At 42.1% G+C, this 23,015-nt stretch overlaps 1 protein-coding gene across 1 annotated transcript in view; it reads left to right on the plus strand.

Moving 5' to 3' along the window:
- Positions 1-19,204, plus strand: part of USP43 (ubiquitin specific peptidase 43) — a 94,073-nt gene extending 74,869 nt beyond the window's left edge. The window contains 2 exon segments of the mRNA XM_077165964.1: positions 17,478-18,425; positions 18,428-19,204. Of these exon segments, the coding sequence (XP_077022079.1) occupies positions 17,478-18,425; positions 18,428-18,525 (1,046 nt within the window). The 3' untranslated portion in view covers positions 18,526-19,204.
- The last annotated feature ends 3,811 nt before the right edge of the window (positions 19,205-23,015 follow it).

Consider the following 23,015-nt stretch of genomic DNA (forward strand, 5'->3'; position numbering starts at 1 on the left):
ATAAGTGATCCATAATTATTTGTAATTTCTTCTTGACTACGAGTTCTCTGGCCTGATCTTGTGGACCTCCTCCGTCTGACATGTGTATTGGAGGTGTAGGTGACGAGCACACCTCCTTCCCTATTCTGGCTTCGCTGCCGCCGCAGTTGCTTAGTTGGAGCTTATTGTTGCCTAAGCCTTCAGGCGGCTTAAATATTAAATCCGTGCAAGCCAATTTAGTAAAATAGTAAGTTTTGTTGTTGCTTTTGTCTATGCACTGCGAATACGCCATATAGCACTGAGCATTAATAGAGGGATATATTGTGGTACAATTACACTTTGGTAATACCCCATTAACGGGGAATTCTAGGTCAGGAGGCTTCAGACAAACCCATCTTTGATAACTCCCTACCTCGGAGGCGTGACCAGTTAATAGGTAGGCTACCTTCTCACCACAATTTCGCTGCAACCTGTACGTTCCCGTCAAAGGTGTGGCTTCAATTTCCTTGTAGCAGTTGCAAGCGCTGGCATGGATTTTTTTTACCAGCTTTCTGATGGCCTGTGGGTCATCCCAGCCACCATAAGAGCCTTTCAGGAGTAAACCCAAGATGATAAGTATGCAGGGTATTATTCCTGATGGAGCCATCTTTGATTACAGTGCTATTGGCCCGCTCTTAGAAAGGGAGACAAGCTGACGTAGCAAAGCACCCTACTGCGCATAAATATGCTACAGCGATCAGAATTCTTTCTAATGGATTCCAATCCTTAGGGGCAACTGTCGCTAGTCCGGCTGCAAACAGCAGGGCTAGGAAACCAATTGGCAGTAAGAGCCAGCAATTCATGTGACACCAGTGGGGGGGTGCTTACCAGTAGGTTAAGTTCTTAGACTTTGGCCGTGCGTAGGCTAGCCGTCTTCGGGTGGGCTGTAGCAGGGCTCGCTGGTTTGTTAGCGGCTTCAGATGTGCTGGAGAAAGAGAGAGAGAAATGTCCTTTCTCAGGGCGACTTCTCTGCCCTGGACAGATTGTTATTGTCTATTTGTTTTACCAATCGCTCTGGCAACCATCTGGCTGAATCTAATTCCTTGGAATATATGCAGACCGATCCTCTGCCCCATATTAGAACAGATCTGGCCCATGCCACGTATTATCTAATGGGTCTTTCCATAGGACCGTGGCAAACTGTGTTTTCGATTCTGTGTGCCAGAATCGTTCTGCAGCAGAACGTCCATCTTGATCCAAGGTTAAAAAATTTAGGATTAAAAGAGAATGTGATATTAGGTTTCTGGGTGATCTTTTGGTGGGGTACCACTCCCCCTTTTTTATTTTTTCAGTGGTGTTTTTTAAGGATAAATTTGCTCGTTCTACTATTCCTTGTCCTTGTGGGTTATATGGTATGCCTGCGGTGTGCTTGATTTATAGTTGCTGGCAAAATTTTTTAAACATTTGACCCGTGTATCCGGGACCGTTATCAGTTTTTATATGCTGCGGGGTTCCTAAGGCAACCATGGCTGCTAACATGTGTTCAATAATTTGTTTTCCTGCCTCACCGGTTTGGGGCGTAGCAAATATAAATCCACTAAAGGTGTCTATGCTAACATGCACATATTTAAGATTGCCAAATTCTGAGATGTGCGTTACATCCATTTGCCATAATGCACTGGGCACTAAGCCTCGGGGGTTAACCCCTAAATGCGGTGTAGGTAGATGTGTAACACAGCCTGGGCACTGTTTAACTATTTGGCGAGCTTGCTCTCTGGTGATATGAAACATTAATCTTAAGGTGCGAGCATTGAGATGATGCAGTTTATGAGCTTCTATAGCCTTTGCGACTAAGTCAGGTAATTGGTTGTTGAGGACAATGTTTGCACAGCATGTGACACGTGTGGCTTGGTCAGCTAACTGGTTTCCCAAGGACAGTGGCCCAGGGAGATTAGTGTGAGCTCTAAGGTGGCCAATAAAAAATTGTTGGGTTCTTTTCTGAATGAGCGATTGCAGCTGCATGAACCAATGAGCCATCTGTGAAGCATTTTTTATTTGAGCTGCAGTTTCTAACAGTGGTACAGATTGAGCAATATAGGCACTATCTGTGTAAAGATTAAAAGGTTGGTTTGGATATGCTGAAAACACCGCTATGACTGCTTGTAATTCTGTTATTTGAGCAGAACTGCAGTGTGTCTGAAATTGAATAATGTCATTATTGGCAACATAAGCAGCGATCCCTGATGAGGACCCATCAGTAAAGATCAAGAGTGCATTTTCAATTGGCTGCAAAGATATTTTAAGTGGAAATATAAAGCCATGAGTGCTAATAAACTGTAAAAGTTTATTGTTAGGGTAATGATTGTCTATTTGGCCTGAATAGGAAGCACAAGCAATAGGCCAACAGTCTGTAGTTTGAAAAAACCAATCAACTTGTGCCACAGTATATGGTTGGATAATTGTATCTGGGTCTTTACCAAAATATTTGACACTTTGTTCTCAACCTAAGAGAATGATATCAGCAACTGCTTGGTAGTAGGGGTAAATAGTTTTAGCCGGAGAGGCATGTAGATGAACCCACATAATAGGTGCCTTTTGCCAGAACACAGCCGTGGGTGTAAAAGCTGTCCGACATACTACTAGAATTAATGGCTGTGTGTAGTCTATGAAAGTGACAAACTGCGATTGAATAGCTGGTTGTACTTTGTTAATGGCCTCACGCCCCTCGGGAGTAATGTTTCTGGGGGAGTTAGGGTTGGAATCTCCTTGAAGGGGGTCAAACAAAGGTTTGAGATCTCCAGTAGTCAATTTTAAGTAAGGCCGGAGCCAGTTAATGTCCCCTAAAAGTTTTTGGAAATCATTTAAAGTTGACAACTTGTCCAATCTCAATTCCGTTTTTTGGCTGGTGATTTTATTCCCATTCAAGTGAAACCCTAGATATGTGTATGGGTCTTGTAACTGAACCTTATCAGGAGCTATTTGGAGTCCATGGGATGCTAAAGCCTTAGTCAGATCATGATAACATTTTAAGACATCCTGACCATTTTTTCCTGCTATTAATATATCATCCATATAATGAATAATGTACAGAGCTTCCCACTTTTCTCTAGTACTAGAGATGGCTGAACTTACAAATTTCTGGCACAAGGTGGGGCTATTAGCCATACCTTGGGGCAGAATTTTCCATTGATATCTTTTCATAGGCTCTTTGAAATTGGTGGATGGTACACTGAAAGCAAAGCGTTTTTGATCTTCCGGGTGTAGCGGAATGGTAAAGAAACAGTCCTTGAGATTTATAATGATTTTATATTGATTGAAGGGGACTGCTACAGGCGAGGGCAATCCTGGCTGTAAAGCTCCCATGAGTACCATAGTTTTGTTTACAGCCCTTAAATCCTGCAACAACCTCCATTTTCCTGATTTTTTCTTAATGACAAAGATAGGTGTGTTCCAAGGTGAATTACTTTCAGTGATGTGACCTGCACTAACTTGTTCCTGTACTAACCGTTGTGCAGCCTGAAGTTTTTCGGAAGATAAGGGCCATTGATCTACCCATACTGGCTCATCTGAGAGCCATGTGATTTTTTCTGCATGGGGTACAGGAGGATCAACAACCCCTAGGATAAATTTCCTAGTCCCTTTCTGTCAAGTTGTCCTTTGAGTTTTAAGGGTTGCACAATACCTGTTTCGTTCTTTCCTAGCCCTTTTCCTGGCCGAAACCCTTGAGAAAGCATCTGAGCAGTGACTGCGTCACTGGAGCTGAACATAAGGAGTCCTAATTGGGACAGCAGGTCTCTACCCCAGAGATTAATGGGGAGGCCTGGGATGACATATGGCTGTATGGTCCCTTGATTCCCTTCCTTGTCTTTCCATATTAACATTTTTGCGCTTTTTTCAGGGTTTTTACTCTGACCTATTCCATGCAAATTTGTGACCTATTCCTAACGCTTGCACTCCCATTTGAGGTGTTAATACTGTGTGGGAGGTGGGACAGAGGTCCAATCCTGCGCTTCCTGGCTCCGCAGAGGGTAGAAATGGATTTTTGTGGGCTGGCACAAGCTGATCGCCCCATAAGCTTGTTTGGGTTTGGGGGCCTGGGGCTGGCCCCGATTCCCGTTTCCCTGGAGGGGAGGTAATGGTTGACCTTGGGCATCGGTTTTTGACCTACATTTGTTAGCCCAATGTTTGCCTCGGTGGCATCTAGGACAAGGCCTAGGGGCGGGGGTGGTTCCTTTTTCTCCCATATTTCTATTACTTTTGCAATTCTTTGCAAAATGTCCGTCCTCTCTACAATTGAAACATTTCCCTTTATTCTGTTGGGCCAGGTATTGTTTGACTGTAAATCCTTGTAGAGCCGCCGCCATGGCTAAGCCTTGTTGGTATGCGGCTCCAATATCAGAACATAGCCTGATGTAGCCCGTTAAATCTGTTTTTTTCTATATGGGCGAATAGCAGCTTGGCATGCGGTATTAGCATTTTCATATGCCAACTATTTCACAAACTCAATACCTGCATCTGCATTTCCAAATATCCTTCTGGCTGCTGTTATGAGCCGATGCACAAAATCTGCGAATGGCTCGTCAGGTCCAGCTTTCTCCATGCTCAAGTGGCTGCCATCTGAATTTGAGCAAAAAGTCCAGGGTCAAATTGCATTTGGGTGTCATTAGTGGCATAGTTCCCTTCTCCTATTAACATGTCTAGAATCCAGCCATTGCCTGCCTGGGCGTTGCGCCTAGCAGTGTCTTTACATAATTCAACATATTCTGATTTCCATAGCAAATAATCTCCCCCTGATAACGTAGCATGGGCAATAGTGTGCCAATCCATGGGAGTGAGCCAATTTTCTGCAATAGATTCTACAATAGCCATGGTATAGGGAGCAGTAGCCCCGTATTGTGCAACAGCAGTTTTTATTTCTTTAATGATTTTGAACTCAAAACCATTATGGTGTCTCCACGTTTGCCCCTGGTTATCAGTAGTCTTGGTGACGGGGACAGCCTCGGGTTCTTGAATATCAATTAAGGTGTTAGAAATTTGGGGTGTTTTTAGAATAACTCCGCGAACTGGTGGCTTAGCGGGGGTTTGAACGAAACTAGTTTTATTTTTTGCCTTTCCTATTTTTAATTTTTCTAATTGATTTATAAGTTCTTGATGCTCTTCTTCTAATTGAATTTGCTCTTTTAACTTTTCTATTTTTTCTATTAATTCCTTTTTCGGGTCTATGACAGGCATTACTATGGACGGCGCTGAGGGAGGAGGCCTATAAGGCGGAGGCCGTTCCGGGGAGGGCGGCCGTTTTACTCTCTGACAGGCCACCGCTTCCTCCTCCTCCTCCGAGCTATCTGTTTGTCCTTCTTCCGGACCATTTATTATCTTATAAATTTTGAGATCCGGGTAAAGTCCTCCCTTATAAATATTTTTGGAATGTTTGATTTGGGCCCCACTCTTTTTAGATTTGTCTTTTCTCCTAGGTTGAGTTTCTTCTTCTTCCTCACTTTCTAGAGAAATTAAGTCTTCCTCAAACTTGTTCTTTTTGGGTTTAACTACGACCTTTTCCTCGAGGTCTTTAATATCTGTGCTGGGATCTGTTTGTTTCAGTTTTGAGCTTTGTTCTGTTTGCAGGAGAGCCTCGCTGGTCTCTACAACTGCGGCGACTTTACTATCTTTAAACCGAACGCTGAGAATTTCATTAATAAGATTTCAATATGAAAAAGCCATTATGGGGATTTTTTCCAGGCCGAAAGTACTGTAAAAGTCCTTTAAGGCGTCTCCTACTCTCGCCCATCTTTTTTCATCTATACTACCTTCTTGAGGAAACCAGGGACACACTTCTTTTAAAAATTCAAAAAATTTTAACAAATCTTTAACTTTAACCTTTACTCCCCGTGTCTTTAAAGCGTCTTTTAAACCTTCTACAAAAGTTTCATGCTGACTAATTTCTTGTCCCATAATCGCTGCTCACTTACGGAGGATCTAGGCGGCAGGGCAGGCTCCCCCGCAGCGTCCTCTGGGCTGCTCCACTGAGCTCAGCTCCCCTGGGCCTCCGTTTTCTTCTGAATTCACCCGGCCGGGGGTTCGCAGTCAGCGTTCTTCACTGGACCCCTCGTGCTCAGGCCCCCGTTCAGGCGCCACTTGACCCAACCCGCGGGACAGACAAACCTGGACCTGAGGGAGGGAGTGAGAATTGGTGGGACAAGAGACACAGGGAATGGAGACAAGACAGGATTCTGATCAAGTCTCGTTTATTGAGGGCGAATACAGGGTAATGATACAGCAAGAAAGGGGAAGTGACTTGTATCGGGTGTTAGCAGAGGTTGGGCGTTATTCTGCAGTTAAGCAACTTAACCGCAGAGGCTAAGCTGGGAAAGGCAGTTGGGAAAGGCAGATTAGCCAAGGCTCATCAGCCGAATTCGGGGACTGGGCAGAGCAGAAGTGAGAGAAGAAGGGACTTAACTTGAGATAATACTTAACGTGGCGTCAGACAACAAGATAGCCGGCACACTGCCGGTGCCATAAGCAGTTTCCCACAAGATTTATATGTGTTGTGTTTAGCAATAGTTCATTTTATTCAATTTGTCAAAAAAATAAAAGACGTAGTTCCCTGTACAGAAGTTTACACATATATGGAGAGAGAGTGTGTGTTTGTGTGTGTGTGTGTGTGTGTGTGTGTGTGTGTTAGCTGACAGTTGACGAATGTCAATAAAAAAAGCAAAAAAAGGGATTTGGAAAAGAAAGAGTAAAAAGAGAGGGGAGGTGGGGGCCCACCCCAGTCCTTCTTTGTGTTTGCTGATAGGCTGGAATCTATCACAGATGCTTGGGTGGTCTGGCCTGGAGAAATTTGGTTTGGCCATCAGGTGAAACACCTTGAGTTATTACAGATATATGTATTTTTTTTTTTATTAGAGTAATTGTAAGTTAACACAAATATGTGGAAAATACAGATCCCCCGTATACTCCCCACTTCCCCCATTGTTAACACCTTGCGTTAGTTGTGTTAACTTTGTTGCAATTGATGAAAGAAGGTTATTGTAAGTGTACTATTAGCCATAGCCCATGGCTATACATTCCTGTTGTACATTCCTAAGGTTTTGTGTGTTTAAAAAAAAAAATTTAATTCTAGTAACATATATACAACCTAAGATGTCTCCTTTTAGTACCTGAAACTATTGAACTGGATTCCAGTAGCCTTGATTCTTGAAGACAGCTGTATAACTATATAGCTTTTACAATGTGACTGTGCGATTGTGAAAACCTTGCAGCTGACACTCCCTTTAGCCAGGCTATGTACAGATGAGTAAAAAATAAGGACAAAAATAATTAAAAATAGGTGTGGGGGGGGTGTTGTAAGGGGTAAAAAAAAATGGGAAGATTGCAAGACTAGTGGTCAATGAGAGGGAAGGGTAAGGGGTATGGGATGTAGGTTTTTTCTTTTCTCTTTATTTCTTTTTTCTGGTGTTATACAGATGTTCTAAAATTAATCAAGGTGATGAGTACACAACTATGTGATATTGTGAGCCGCTGATTGTGTATCCTTTGGATGGACTGTATCGTGTGTTGAGAAATCACAATTAAAAATATTTTTTAAAAAAAGACTACCTATCGTCTTGCAGAAAAATAATTATTGGACAGCTCTTCTTCAAATACAGGATTTTATAGATTATAGTGTTAACATCTTTGAAAAGAAAGTGCTGAAGTTTAGGTGTAGTATTTAAGGTATGTGGCTTTCTAGGCATATTCTTTTACTTGAGACAACCGATATTTAGTCTTTGTAAATTCACCAACTTAAATAGTATTAAAGAACAGGAAGGGAAAAAATGTCAACTTTTAACCACATTCGAGTATATAATTCAGTACTGTTAATTACATTCACAGTGTTGTGTTCCCATCACTGCCATCTGTTAGCAAAACTTTTCCTCACCCCAAATAGAAACTCTGAGCCTTGTCTCCCCATTCTCTACTCCACCCCAGCCCTGGTAACCTGTATTCTAGTTTTTTATCTATGATTTTGCTTTATCTAATTATTTCCTACACTTGAGATCATACAATATTTGTCCTTTGTGTCTGGCTCATTTCCTTCAACATTGTCATGTAAAAGGATAAATATGTGGTAAATACATATAATGAGGTTATTCAGCCGTAAACAGGAGTGAAATTCTGATACATGTGACAGCAAAGTTGAATGATAAATGTATTCTTGAATTATTTATGGATTTTCCAAAAATTCTTGCATATTTTGTTGTGGATCTTTCAGGATGGGTTGTCTTTGTGTAATGTCTGGCATTGTGCTTCCGTGGCACGCTCCCTCTGAAACGTACCGTTTCCCTCATCAAAACTTCCCACGTTGTAAGGATACTTTCATTTAGTGTATTTATTCTGTTGTGTTTCAATATTGGGGCTGTTTCCACTTTGGAGCTATTAGGAATAGTACTGCTAAGAACCTCCTTGTTGGAGTCTGTTGCACAGTTGTCTACATTTCTGTTGAGTGCATACTTAGGAGAGGAATTCTTGGGGTACATGGTATGGGTTTATTTGTCAGCTGCTTATTCCTTTATTACTTTATGTCCCCATGTACATAAAGTACATGTGTGGTGTACTTTCCGCATTGGAGCTATTAGGAATAGTACTGCCAAGAGCCTTCTTGGTGGAGTCTGTTGCACAAGTGTCTACATTTCTGTTGAGTGCATACTTAGGCACAGTGTGTGGTGCTGACCCCATTCCGTCTGGTTGCCTAAATCCTGGTTCTGAGACTTAGATTGAAATTCTAAATTAGAGCTTCATCTGTTCAGAGATTGCAGTAGCCTCGTAGCTTGCCCTTTTGGGGCTTCAATAAATGTGGTGACAGATTTGGATTTTGAAACCTGTTTGAGAAGCTATGAGATGTTGAACAATCCAGCTTTACTTTCTAATTATTACGAAGCTGGGTAAGATAAAATGTAGCACGTTGGTTTCCAATAGTGGCTGGTACTACCTCTAACCCCTCACCCCAGGGATTTGGAAATGTGTGGGAGGGTTTTCTTGATTGTCATAGTTATTGGGGGTAGGGGATGGGGTTAGACTACCTGTCCTGCAGTGCTCTGGGATAGTCTCATTCAGTAAAGCATTGTCCCCTACCAAAAGTAAGCAATCCTTTCTACACAAATACCGATAGCCTGAGAATTCGAACCTTCTAGAAGTTCTCATGATGTCAGGACATTGTAATAATGAAGGCATTTAAAACTAAAATGGATGGAGCCCAGCTGATTGGGGACCAGACTGCAGTTTAAATACTTGGTGATGGGGTAGAGGCTCTGAAAGAATATAAATATACTCGACTTTTGCAAGTTTTATAAAAACATGATCTTGAAAAAAAATTGCTAGGGTCCTTCCCAGAGGCCATCAGAAAATCAGGCGCTCTGAAACTGAAGCTTCATTAGCTTTGCATTATAGCTGCCTCTGATTATAAATTTTCTGTACAGCTTTTATTGTGCCTCAAAGACATTTTTTTTCCTCGTTTCAGTGCTTTTCTAGATAGTATGTCATTTCAATTTTGATTTCTTCTTTGATCTAAGGGTTAGCTAGGAGTATATTTCTTAGTTTTAAGTATTTAAGATTTTTCTGTCATCTTTTAATTTATTTTTAATTTTGTGGATTATAAGCCAAGACTATGAATTATAAAAATTATTCCTTTTTAAAAAATTTATAAGTGGTCCTTGTGGTCAAGAGATGATCATTGTTTTGTAACTGCTCTATGGACATCTGAAATAATGTATATTCTGTATTTGGGAGGTATAAATATGTTTTGTATCATAACTATTAAATTAGACTATTTGATTGTGTTTTTCAATTCACCTGTGTGTTTTTTTTTTACCTCATTTAGGTCTGCCTGACATGGGGGACGTGTAGTCAACCCTTCCTCATTAATTGCCACATATTCCTTAAATATCAATAATTTTTGCTTTATATTTTTAGCTGCCTGGATAATAGGTGCTTACAAGTTTATAAATTGTGCATTAAATACATCATTATAATAGTTATATCATTATATAACAATATGACATATCATTATAATGTTGCTCTTTATTCTTAATGTTTTCAACCTTAAATTCTCCCTTGTTCAGGATTAGCAATTCTACCCCTTCTTTTTGTTTGCATTTGCTTGATGTCACTTTGCTCATGTCTTCATTGTTTTATCAATCTTTCTTTTTTTTTTTTTTTGCATGGGCAGGCATTGGGGATTGAACCCGGGTATCCGACATGCCTGCTGAGCCACCATGGCCCACCCTCAACCTTTCTTTTTAAGTTTTAGGTGATTTCTGTAAACAGTATGTGGCTGGATTTGTTTGTTTATTTAATTTTCTAAGTCAAAATTCAGATTCTTTGTTATCATGGGAGAATTCAGTCCATTTAAACTTAATTTAACAACTACAAAACTTTGATTCCATTCCTTTCATTTTAAAAATAGTTAAATTCCTTGTTCCTCCTTTTTCCTGCTTCTTATTTTTGCTGATTTTTCCCCTTGTAGAACTGGAAGTTCTGCTCTACTTTCCCTTGCGTATTAATTATTATTTTCTGTTCTCTAATATATATATATATATATATAACTTTTTTTAATATGGGCAGGTTCCAGGAATTGAACCCGGGTCTCTGGCATGGCAGGCGAGAATTCCGCCACTGAGCCACCTTTGTACCACCCTCTTTCCTAATATTTAAAAGCAAACACATTTTCCTACTATCGTGTGGATATAAGAAGCCTACTGTTTCCCATGAGGCACTCTTTCCCACCACAGTCTCCTTTCCCTCCTGCAGTAGATGAGACCCGTACAATCCTTCCAAGCCGTCACTCTTTCCCCTGCCATTCCCTCCAAAATGAGAGCTTTGAAATGCTTCCATGTCCTACCTCTGGTTCATTTTAGAGTCTCCTCTCTTCCCCTACCCTTAAATTTTTTCAGAAATGGGTTAGAATTCTCAATTCCAGACTGCTATTAGAATTCCTCTAGTGGTGCCTTTTCAGTCTCAAATATGCTAATTTAGCCATAAATTTCGTTTCTGAGGCTGCCAGTCCTTCACCATGTAGGGTGGACACCATGTGAATTGCAGGGTCCTTTGTGCCCACCTCTTTTTTTCTCCTCTTCATCATCCTCTATCTTGAGGTCTCTGTTCTGATTCCTTAGAGTTTGGGTGGAGTTCTTTTTCAGATACATGGGTGATATGTTCTTTGCATCTTTGCAGAGCCACACATATTTTTTTTTTCCACCTGAGACTGAAAGGCAGCGTGGCCGGCTGCAGGGCTCTTGGGTGCAGTACTTTTCTCTCGGGCATCTTCCCACAGTCGACCAGGTCCCAGGGCTGCAGATGAGAAGCCTAGAGCTGGGTTTTTTTGTTTTTTTTTTAATTTTTTTTATTAATTTAAGAAAAGAATTACAGGAAAGAACACAAACATTTTTAATATGTGATCATTCCATTCTACATATATAATCAGTAATTCACAATAACATCACATAGTTGCATTTTCATCATCATAATCATTTCTTAGAACATTTGCATCAATTCAGAAAAAGAAATAAAAAGACAACAGAAAAATAAAACAAAAACAAAAAAAAATTACACATACCGTAGCTTTTACTCCTCCCTTTCATTGATCACTAGCATTTCAAACTAAATTTATTTTAACATTTGTTCCCTCTATTATTTATTTTTATTCCATATGTTCTACTCATCTGTTGACAAGGTAGATAAAAGGAGCATCAGACACAAGGTTTTCACAATCACACAGTCACATTGTGAAAGCTGTATCATTATACAATCATCATCAAGAAACATGGCTACTGGGACACAGCTCTACATTTTCAGGCAGTTCCCTCCAGCCTCTCCATTACATCTTGGATAACAAGGTGATATCTACTTAATACATAAGAATAACCTCCAGGATAACCTCTCGACTCTGTTTGGAATCGCTCAGCCGTTGACACTTTGTCTCATTTCATTCTTCCCCCTTTTGGTCGAGAGGGTTTTCTCAATCCCTTGATGCTGGGCCTCAGTTCTTTCTAGGGTTTTTCTCAATCCCTTGATGCTGAGTCTCAGGTCATCCCAGGATTTCTGTCCCACGTTGCCGGGAAGGTCCACACCCCTGGGAGTCATGTCCCACATAGACGGGGGAAGGTGGTGAGATTGCTTGTTGTGTTCGCTGGGGAGAGAGGCCACATCTGAGCAACAAAAGAGGTTCTCTTGGGGGTGACTCTTTTTTTTAACATGGGCAGGCACCAGGAATCGAACCCAGGTCCTCTGGCATCGCAGGCAAGCATTCCTGCCTGCTGAGCCACTGTGGCCTGCCCTTGGAGGTGACTCTTAGGCCTAATTTTAAGTAGGCTTAGCCTATCCTTTGTGGGGTTAAGTTTCATAGGGCTGTTTTTTTTATTACATGGGAGTTTCTTGTGCTTTCTGCCTGGAAGTATTTAAGATGCTCTTTTTGACCTTGGGCTTAGGAAATCTACCAGTAAATGCCTAGGCATGTGTTTTCATTTATGGACCCTGTTTGGAACTTGGGGAGGCCTTTCCACAATAGACTTAGGCCTTTCTTTAGGGAAGTTTTATTTGTTTAATTATTGGCTGTCCTACTTCCCAAATTCAGATTAATTGCCTGTTGGGTCTCCTGAAGCTGTTCTCAACATTTCCTCCCCTTTTCCTTCTCCCCTGTTGTTTCTCTGCTTTTGCCATTTTGTTCAATGGTATGATATATTTCTTCTACTTTAACCTTCAGCCCACTAATTTGAGTCTCTATGATGACCTTGTACCTCTTTGATTCATTTACTGGATTTTAAAACACAGAAGTCCCATTTTTTCAGTCCTTTTGTTATTCTATATTTGGCTGTCCTTGGGGACTTTCATTTGAAGTTGTCACCTGTTTTCTCCAGCGGCTCTATTTAATTAGGGGCTTCTTTGAGTTGAGGTTCTTTTTCTAATTATTTATTTTTATTTTTTAGAGCAGCTGTTTATAGAAAACTCAGGCAGAAAGCAGCATTCCCATGCCATCCCCACAGCTTTCCCTGTTACTAACATTTGCATTAGTGTGGTACCTTTATTACTACTGCGACAATATTGTAATTTTATTTTTATCTATAGTCCCTAGTTTACATTAGGGTTCACTCTTTGTATTATACAGTTCTATTTTTTTTTTTATTGTGGTAACATTTATACAACATAAAATTTCCCATTTTAGCACTTCCATGCTCTGTTCTTATCCTCCTTGGCTGCTGGACCTTGCAATGTGTGCTGTCATTTTTCTGCCTCTGCCTGCTGGGGCTCTGCTCCAAGCTCTCTAGAGTGGCGAGGCTTCTTTGAATCATGGAAAGCAGCCATGGCCTCAGTTCCCAGGGATGTGTGGTCAGCCAGCCAGCCCTGCCCTGTGGCTCCATCCCAGATGTGACACAGTGACCTGTGTCACTCCTCCTTACCTTCCAGGGTCCAGCGAAACATTTGAGGGGTGGGACTTGCCCCAGGTTGCACTCTGATCCCACACAGTGACTTCTACCATGGATGTCACCAAGTTTGAGGAGACGAGAAAGGACCTAAGAGACATAAAAAGCTGGGGAACAGAGATATTGAGGGTTTAGATGAACTCCTGTAATGGTTTTTTTTGAACTGAAAGCCAGAGCCAATGCAGATTATCCAAATGCAGCTTGGGGGTCAGAAATTGAGGACCCCTCACTGAGCCCCTTCCCTCCCTCTGCTCCAGCAATGGCCATCACTGCTTCCCTGACCCACCAAGCCTGACTCTGCCTCAGGGCCACCACCCTTGCTGTTCCTCTCCTGGAACTTACTTTTCACAAATACCGTCAGGGAGTGTAATAGTACCTCCCCACCCTGAACCTTTTCCCCCATCACCCTGCCTCATTCTCCTTCGTTCCTCTTATTCCTATATCACATGATACTGTATTTTTGTTTTTGTCAAACCTCATAGGGACAGGCACATTTGTATTTTATCCACAGCTTCCATCCCATGCTCTGAAAACAGCCCTCAGCACAGGCAAGCTCTTGTGAAATGTTTGTTGAATGAATAAGTGGGCGAACAAGTGAGGTAACATGGAGACCCTTGGAAAGATTTAAAGTACTTTATGGCAGAAGGTCTTGTATTTTGGCAGGTGGGCTCAGGACCTGCATGGTGAGGTTGCCTGATTCCTCTGGCCAAGGATAAAACATCACATTACAGTCGAGGTGGTCAGACAGATGAACAGAGGTGGCATGTCTCAAGGCAGCATCTGCCAGCTCCAGGGCTGCTGTAGGGGTGGGGGCCTTGCCAACAGCTCTCCAGGGACCATCTCTACAAATGGGGTGCTCTTGTAGGACCTGAAAACCTTGTTACACCTGCTCCAGGGCTTATATAACCTTGAAGAAGGACTTAACTTATGTCTACGACCTTAGAGTGGGTAAGGGCCAAGGTCCTTCCAGCCTTCGCAGGGTGGAAGCCACAGGCTCCCCTTGTGACATGTGCAGGGAACTCGGGCTGAGAGGAGCAGAGTCAGCATGCTGGTGGCCCCTCTGGACATGTCTCTGCCTCTAGCCTTCCAGCCCCCCAAGAGGCACGTCAGGACCTGCACCCCCTCTGGACACAAAGTGGGGTCCTTAAAAGCCCCACACTGCGGAGAGCACTTTCCATATCCTCTGTCCCTAGGCCATTTATTTCTCAGTTTATCCAATGTACATTCTCCGATCCTGCTAGAGTTCAGTGAAGAGAATGAAATAAAACATAGCCAACCGGAGTGCTTTTCCACTGCTGCCTCGGGAAAGAAGGACGAGCTCGCCGGGCCCGTGAGGCCTGTGACATAAATGCAGCTGCAGCGCTGGTGTCAGCCCGGGCCTCAGATCCGCTCCTACCAGGATGAAAGGAAGGGCTGCTATTTCGGTCAGCTGCCAAGCGTCTCACCACGGGGCGATGTGCCCTCATTTTGAAAGACTAGAGGCCACAGCTCTGTCCTCCTGGTTTAGAGCATTCCTTCCTGGGGCTTGTGGGAGAGAACGGACTTCACGTGCACCTGGGGCCCTAGAAATCTTTCTCCCTGAGGTGTGCACATTTAGTGGTGCAGCTGCAAAGCTCAGAGCTGAACTGAAATGACAAGTAGTTGGGGTGAAATTGTGTCTCTTGGTGGTTGATGAAAAGAAACCTATAAAAGGTGGCACTGGGGGGTGGAGGCAGTTAAAATACCAAAATTTATCTGGAAAACTTGACAGGTAGCATAACATTGTGAGTATAATTAATGCTACTGAATTGTAGATTAAAGTGAGGGAATTCTAGGTTGTAGCTATGACACTAGAATAAAAATAAAATAAAAACCTGACAGGGCTATACAACACAGTGAACTCTGTTGTAAACTATGGACTAGAGTTAATGGTATGATTATAATAATATTTCATCAGTTGTAACAAAGGTACCAGATTAATGCAAAGTGATAATAATGTGTGTATGGGGGGTACAGATATGGGAACTAAAATTTTTGGCCTGATTTTTCTATAAACCCATGACTTCTGCAATAAATAGCTGTAAAATGAAATTCAAAATCCTGAAAGGTAAAATCCTCCAGGAGCCTCTGCTTTGCTTTCCAACTGCTCCTGTAGTTAATGGGTGCTCCCCACCTTCCCCTAGGATGCTTGGCTCACGTGGCTGGGGCTCCCTGCTGTGCTCAACACCCAATCTTTTTATTTTTTTTAATTAATTTTTAAATTTTTAAAAAAATATCAAAAAAACACCAAACAAATGCAAACATTCGTAACTTTTGATCATTCCGTTCTACATATATAATCAGTAATTCACAGTATCATCACATAGTTGCATATTCATCATCATGATCATTTCTTGGAACATTTGCATCTATTCAGAAAAATAAATGAAAAGAAAACAGAAAAGAAATTCATGCATACCATACTCCCCACCCCTCCCCCTCACTGATCACCAGCATTTCACTCTAAATTTATTTTAACATTTGTTCCCCCTATTATTCATCTTTATTCCATATGTTTTATTCATCTGTTGATAAGGTAGATAAAAGGAGCATCAGACACAGGGTTTTCACCATCACACAGTCACATTGTGAAAGCTATATCATTATATAATCATCTTCAAGAAACATGGCTACTGGAACACAGCTGTACAGTTTCAGGTAGTTCCCTCCAGCATTTCCATTACATCTTGACTAACAAGGTGATATCTATTTAATGTGTAAGAATAACCTCCAGGATAACCTCTCGACTCTGTTTGGAATCTCTCAGCCGCTGACACTTTATTTTGTCTCATTTCACTCTTTCCCCTTTTGGTCGAGAAGGTTTTCTCAATCCCTTGATGCTGAGTCCCAGCTCATCTTAGGATTCTGTCCCACGTTGCCAGGAAGGTCCACACCCCTGGGAGTCATGTCCCACATAGACAGGGGGAGGGTGGTGAGTTTGCTTGTTATCGATACCAAACCTTGAATCTGGTTCCTTTGTGCTCCCTGAACTCTCCACTGTACACCCCAAAATCCTTGCTCCCCATGTCGTAAATTCAAGCAAGCCTACTTACAGGGGGCTTTTTGTGGCAATGGTCTTTGCTCCTTTTGGAGGCACCCTCATGCATGGTGTTGGACCAGCACGTGCCGGGGGGACAGCTAGGTGAGTGAGAGACGGTGTAGTTGACCTGGAGTCTTCCAGAGGCAGGGACTGTCCCTGTATCACATGGACTGTGTGTTTCAATTGAAGATTTCTTTCTCAGTGATTGCAAATATCAAGGCCTTTTAATGGGACAATGACTGATTGCATGTTTTCTTAAAAAACACCGTCGTTATATGTGTGTTCACTTTAGAAATGGAGAGATCCAGGGAAAAATTGAAAAAATTGGTCATATACCCCTCATGACTTTAAATTTTTAATGTTTGTTTCTCTTGTTTGCATGTTTTCGCTTGCATATATCACAAATAGAAATATATATGTAGGTGGGATTATTGCAGTTTTTCCACTAAACTCTATTTCTCAACTCACAGTATATCCAAAACCTCTTCCCAAGTACATACAGTTATCTCAGAACAAACCAGGAAGGCATAGTGGCTGTTCTGATAAAACGAAACACACAGTTCAGCTTTTTGGCCCTGGGTGAGACATCTGAGATCCTCACATTTGAAAGTTGCAGCCCCCTAGCTGGACCTGAGAGAGCAGGCACCTCTGCTGTGCATTCTGTTTCATGGGGATAATTTAAAGGTGGATGAAAAGAAGGTTTAATCTCAGATTAGATGCTTCGGAGGCTGGGCTCTCCAGGCGTCTGAGCTGCCGTGCCTAGAGGTTCCTTCTTTGGCACCTGCCTGCCCTATGGCTTCAACTCTGTGTAAATTTATTTCCATGGAGCAGTGGGGGGAATCAGCAGTGCCCCCCAGGGCAGAACCTGAGGCGTCTCCTTTGCTGCCGTATCCTCAGTGCCCATATGTCAGAGCTCCCTATGCCAGAAGCCCTTGATCAACATTTGCTCTGTGACTGGCATTGCAGTGACTCTTTTTGGGCACTAATACTTTTGGTGTCTCTTTCAGGAGGGTCGGGGTCCCGGTCGATGGCACGGGACGTCCGAGGCCGCAGCATCAGCCTGAAGGCTTCTACCCCTGCCCGCGCCAGGCAGTCTGCCTTCAAGACCATGCCCCTGCACTGGTCATTTGGAGCCAGAGGGAAAACCCCCGGTGCGTCCACTGAGCTGGTGGAGTACTTGGAATCCAGACGGAGGCCTCGATCTACCAGCCAGTCCATCGTGCCACTGCTGACGGGCGCTGCTGGCGGGGAAGAGAAGTCAGCGGTGCCGACGCCACCCACCGCCCTGCCCGCCAGAGCTGGAGAGAGCGCTCTGGCCAGGCTGCTGCAACCCGCGGGTCCTTCCAAACACCGTTCCAGCCCGGATGACTTGGATGGTCCAAACATAGCCGGGAAGCTCAAGGAAAATGTAACCCAGGAGATCAGGCTGCCCAAAAAGCTGGACCTGCCCCTGTCTGTGATGCCCTCGGAAGGGACCGAGAAGCCAGCCCGGCCGGAGGTCCAGAAGACCACGAACTGCCAGGCCAGTGGCCGCCTGGGAGGCAACAGCCGTGCGTCCTCCCCGAAGGAGGCTCTGAACACTGCCGGGTTACCTAGAGACTGTAAGGACGGTCGCCGCGCTACCTTAGCCAAGGGGAGGGCTAGTGCAGGGGCAGGGGACTGTGAGACAGACAGACTCCGTCCTGGGACATTCACCCTTCTGAGGTCTGTGTTTTGGAAGAAGGAGAACAAGAGGAAGAGTGAGGGGGCAGAGGTTTCCCCCCAGGGGTTCCCGAACTCCCTGGGGAGCAGCAGTCTGAGCACAGCCCGGGAGGAGCAGGTTGGAGGCTCGTCTTCTTCCCTCAAATTCAGGGAGAACCTGGTCAGCACCCTGGACAGGGACGCCCGATCCGCACCCAGCTCTCTCTATCTCCCTCGCAAAGCCGGCAGACCCACGAGAGGTAGTGGCCCAGGCACGTTCCTGGGGAGCAGACTTCCTATGGTACCTTGGAGAAGGTGAAATACCACACTCTTTCCTTGGGTCGAAAGAAAAAATTACCCGAATCCAGCTTTTGATGGCACATTCCGGTACAGAGTGAATCTGGTATCCTTGCAACTTTGTGCTAAGCAGACACCCTTGTCCACGGGTACCTGTAGGCAGCCTGTGTTGAGAATGGGCTTTTGGGAAGCCTGTTGTCTTCTGAAAAGTATATATATATTTTCCCCACATGTAGACTTCCAACACCTAAGTATTTATTTGTACTCTTGAGTGCTGTTATATGCCATGGTGCTGTTGGGTCAACATTACTAGTTCAGGACAAGAACTGATATTTTGTTAAAATGATTCTAAAGAGTGATTTGTATGTGGGCAAACCTTAGAGCATAACTCTGTGGTCGAGCCCAGTTTGTATGAATCTTCTTTATCATGTTAAATATTATCATTGGCCTTTCTTCTTAAAATCATCTTTAAAAATTTTTTTTCCCTTTTAATGTTTCTCTGGGATAAAGCATTGAAAAGTTCATTAAAAAATGGGTAGTAAGGTAAGGCAAGACGCTAGGGGAGAGAGAGAGATGGGAGAGAAAAGAATGAGAGTTTAGAAGATATTTAATATATAACATAATTGTATTAAAGTTTTTCAAAGTATTTTAAAGAGATAACTATTTTGGTACTACGAAAAAAGGAAGTTTGTTTTTTTAAATTTAAGTATGAGATCTATGTACAATTTTAATAAAAGTCTGTCAATGAAACATGCAACGGGCTATCTGAATTATTTAAGCTTGCGATCAATGGACTTTTTTTTTTGTTCCTGCTGTGTAGATACGACTCATTGCTGTTGCTATCAGAAAGTAATTATTTGAATTCTTTCTGAAATTTAAAAGTGCCATAAATTAAAATAAGTTGCCTTTTCCTCAAAAAAAGTAGAGGTCTCATGAGTTCACCCATGTGGTTTCCCTCTGAGGGTCTTGAAAGAACCTGAGGTTCCAAGTCAGGACCATTAGCTGGTGTTCCTGCTTCCTAGAACTCTACGCCCTCTTCATTTGCTGTATTTACAAGAATCTTCTCGCCTGTGACTGAGATGCCAGACCCTTGGCTGGGGCTCAACAGTTTTTTTTTTCCATGTTTACAAATTTTATTATTTCTTATCCCCAAAATACATATAAATGAATATCTCTGTTCTTCAGATGCAGGGAGGCTTTTGCCTATAATGTAGTAGTATTGCATCACAAACCATTCTCATATGAAAATCAGTATGCAGTTCTTTCATATGTAATGTATATATATTCACACACATTATATGTAAGCAGATAATACCTTTCCACTTACACATACTTCTCTGGTGGAAAATTAGCAAACTGGGTAATTCCTTTGCTTTCCAGCCCTGGGAAGGGAAATATGACATAAATCTGAATGTGTTTTTCAAAGATGAAACTTGTAAACTCTACAAACTCCTTTAGACTAATACACATACAGCTAGAATAAAGCAACATAAGTGACAGTGAATTTCTCAAAGAAGAAAACAGGAGATAATATCAGAATAAAAATGCAAAGTTGAAAAACAGGAAAGAGAATTGAAATTTGTTATATACATGCTCCTTGGAGAAATCAGGCATTATGTCAAAGGAAACAGATCCACAACTCATTTCAGCCTCTTATGACGTTCGATAAGCACCCGCTGGCAGCAGCCATGATCTTCCTGTCCAGTCATATGCTTAAGCAGACTCCATAAGATATCTGTTTAGATTAAGCAGTCTATAATGAGGTCATGTGATAAATTTACACCCCCAAACGCTAAGTGCAAAATCAAGAACTCGACCAGGTCAAAGTTTTGGTATATAATGGAGGCTATTTTGGTGATACCAAAGCTTAAAATTCTCTGTTCAGGGGTTTGCCCCCAAAACAAAACAGAAAGCTGGTCCACAAATTTGAACAACTATATAAATAAAGTAACTGTACAAAGAGAACAAGCCACAGTTCTTCCTTTAACCAAGGGTTGATAGTTTCCTAGGCAGAAGTTCTGAAAGCACCAACTAAAGTCACAATGCTTCTACTAAGCACGACATGTTGTAATTGGTGAGACTGTTCAAAAAAAACGCAAATGCCCACAGGCAGGTGGCTGACATGCCACTGAAAAAAGTTCAACCAAACATAAATCAGTTTTCTTAAGGCTCAACAGTTTTTTAGGCCACTGGTGAGAAGTGCAAAACAGTCCATTTTCTAGAAATACTTTCCTTACAGATGGGACTATTTTTCTGAAACTCCTTCTCTTCCTTTATTAAACAGGCACAGTAATACGGACATGAGGTACTAAGAACATAAAATGAGACCCATATGGAAGTGGCTGGCATGTTTAATGACCTGCTAGAAGATTGCGAGGTCAGGAAATACATACCTGAAGCAGAATTATACATGCAAGTCTCAAATTGTGACTCCACGTGGGCAGAAACTCAAGATTGTAGGGAAGTGTCTTGTTTTCAATGATAAGTTTAAGTTTAGGAGACTTGAATCATCTGGAGATGAAGCAGTAATAGCAAGAGATGATGGGAATCTTTTGTTTAAGACATCACATCCAAGAATTAATTCTTCCCCCCTCAGTGTGACTTGCTGACATATCTCTGCTCCGTTTTTGGTTTAAGAAGAAGGAAAGATTGGGTTCTACTTACCTTTGATCTGAGCCATAGTTAGAAGGTAGAACTGAGGTGATAGGGGAAGAAAGCAATATAACTCCAGAGGGCAATAAGCATACCAGTAGACATACATGTTTGTGCTTTAAAAAAAAAAAAAGCCAATATTCTCTCCTGGTCTTAATTGTACTTTCAGACCATTCGGAAGACCTGTTTGCCCCTTGGGTTATTGGAGTCTAGACATCTTCCTGCTTTCCCGTGTTTTCTCTGCTGCCATATTTCACTTCCTTTGTCCTCCAAGAGTTAGAGGACATGCACCCTCAGGTCTCCCCAATAAGGACTCAGTCTTGAGAATACTCTTGGAAATCTAAGATATCATGAGAGAGTCCCAGTTGTTAACTGCTCTCCATAAGGCACTGCAAAATTGAGCATTTACCTAAGGCTACAAAATTTGAGATTAGGGAAAGTTTGAAAGCCATTGAACCAGACAGGAACCTAATCAGAGAATGCCAACTTAGAATGGTAGAAAAGACCTCCCACTCCTTCTCTGGTCTCTAACCCTTGCCACCTGAGGCACGGTTACCGGTCCGATGGTGACAGCCCACCCCTGACTCCTAAAGAATCCCCCGGACCTGGAGCACCTTTCCTTTATCCTGCATCACTGCTCTCTCCTGCAAGTAGGGGGAAGGGCTGGCTGGTGTAGAACCTTGGACTGGGAGGTCATGCTGGTGGCGTTAGAAGCTGGAAGGGCCTTTGGGGTCAGAGGAGAAAGATAGGCGACTACAGCGGGGGGAGACCATATCTATAGGAGTTGTGTAACTATAGCTCTGGGAACAAATGGAGATTTTACTCAATAAACATTTGAAGGTCCATTCTCCATTAAGCAGTATTTCAGGATCTGAGAATATGACAGTAGATAAGACAAGCATGGTTCTTGCCTTCAGGGAACTTATATTCTAGTTGGAAGATACAGAGAACTGATACGTATATCTAAGGTAATTTCAGGTAGTGTAAGCATTACGAAATAAACAGGGTCACATGACTTGGCAAAGGGGAACCAATGTGGGCTTGATGGGAAAATTGTAATTTCAACCTACATTATAATTTAGCAGATTGGAAAATCTATCTCTGAATTTGTTACTCACCAAACTTGAATTTTGAAAGTTCCTTAAGTATTCTATTTACATGTCCTTTATTAGATATATACTTTGAAATACGTTTTTCCCAGTCTGTGACTTGTCTTTTTAGTCTCTTAACTGTATCTTTTTAAGGATGAAGTTTAAAATTCTGAATCAGTTCAATTTATTATTTTTCTAATGGATTGTACTCTTGGTATCTAAGAAATCTTCACCTAGCTCAACGTTGTGAAAATTTTTGCTCTAGATTTTCTTCTATAAGTGTTGTACTTTTAAGTCAATGATTTTTTTTTTAAGGTGCCTGGGCTGGGAATTGAACCCAGGTCTCCCACATGGCAGGTGAGCATTCACCACTGAACCCTGATCTATGTCTGATTCATTTTGAGTTCATTTTTGCATATGGTATGAGATATGAATGTCCAATTATAGCAACACCAGTTGTTGGTGCTTTTCACCATTGTGTTACCAATCACATCTTTGTTGAAAATCAATTGACCATATACGTGTGGGTCTATTTCTAGACTTTAGAATCAGTTCCATTGGCTTTTTTGTCTGTCCTTACAGTAATACTATAGTGTTTTGATTATTAAGCTGTATAAAAGTCTTCAAATCAGGTAGTGTAAGTCATGCAATTTTATTTTATTTTTTAAGTTTCTTATTTTTATTTTTTTATTTACTTTCTCTTTCTGTATAAAATTTAAAATCAACTTGTCAGTTTCAACAAAAGGGGTCCTGGGATATTACTTGACATTACCTTAAATCTATAGGACAATTTAGGAAGCATTGGCATCTTAACAGTATTGAAAC

This window comes from Tamandua tetradactyla, chromosome 6, assembly GCF_023851605.1.
Source record: "Tamandua tetradactyla isolate mTamTet1 chromosome 6, mTamTet1.pri, whole genome shotgun sequence".
NCBI lineage: Eukaryota > Metazoa > Chordata > Mammalia > Pilosa > Myrmecophagidae > Tamandua > Tamandua tetradactyla.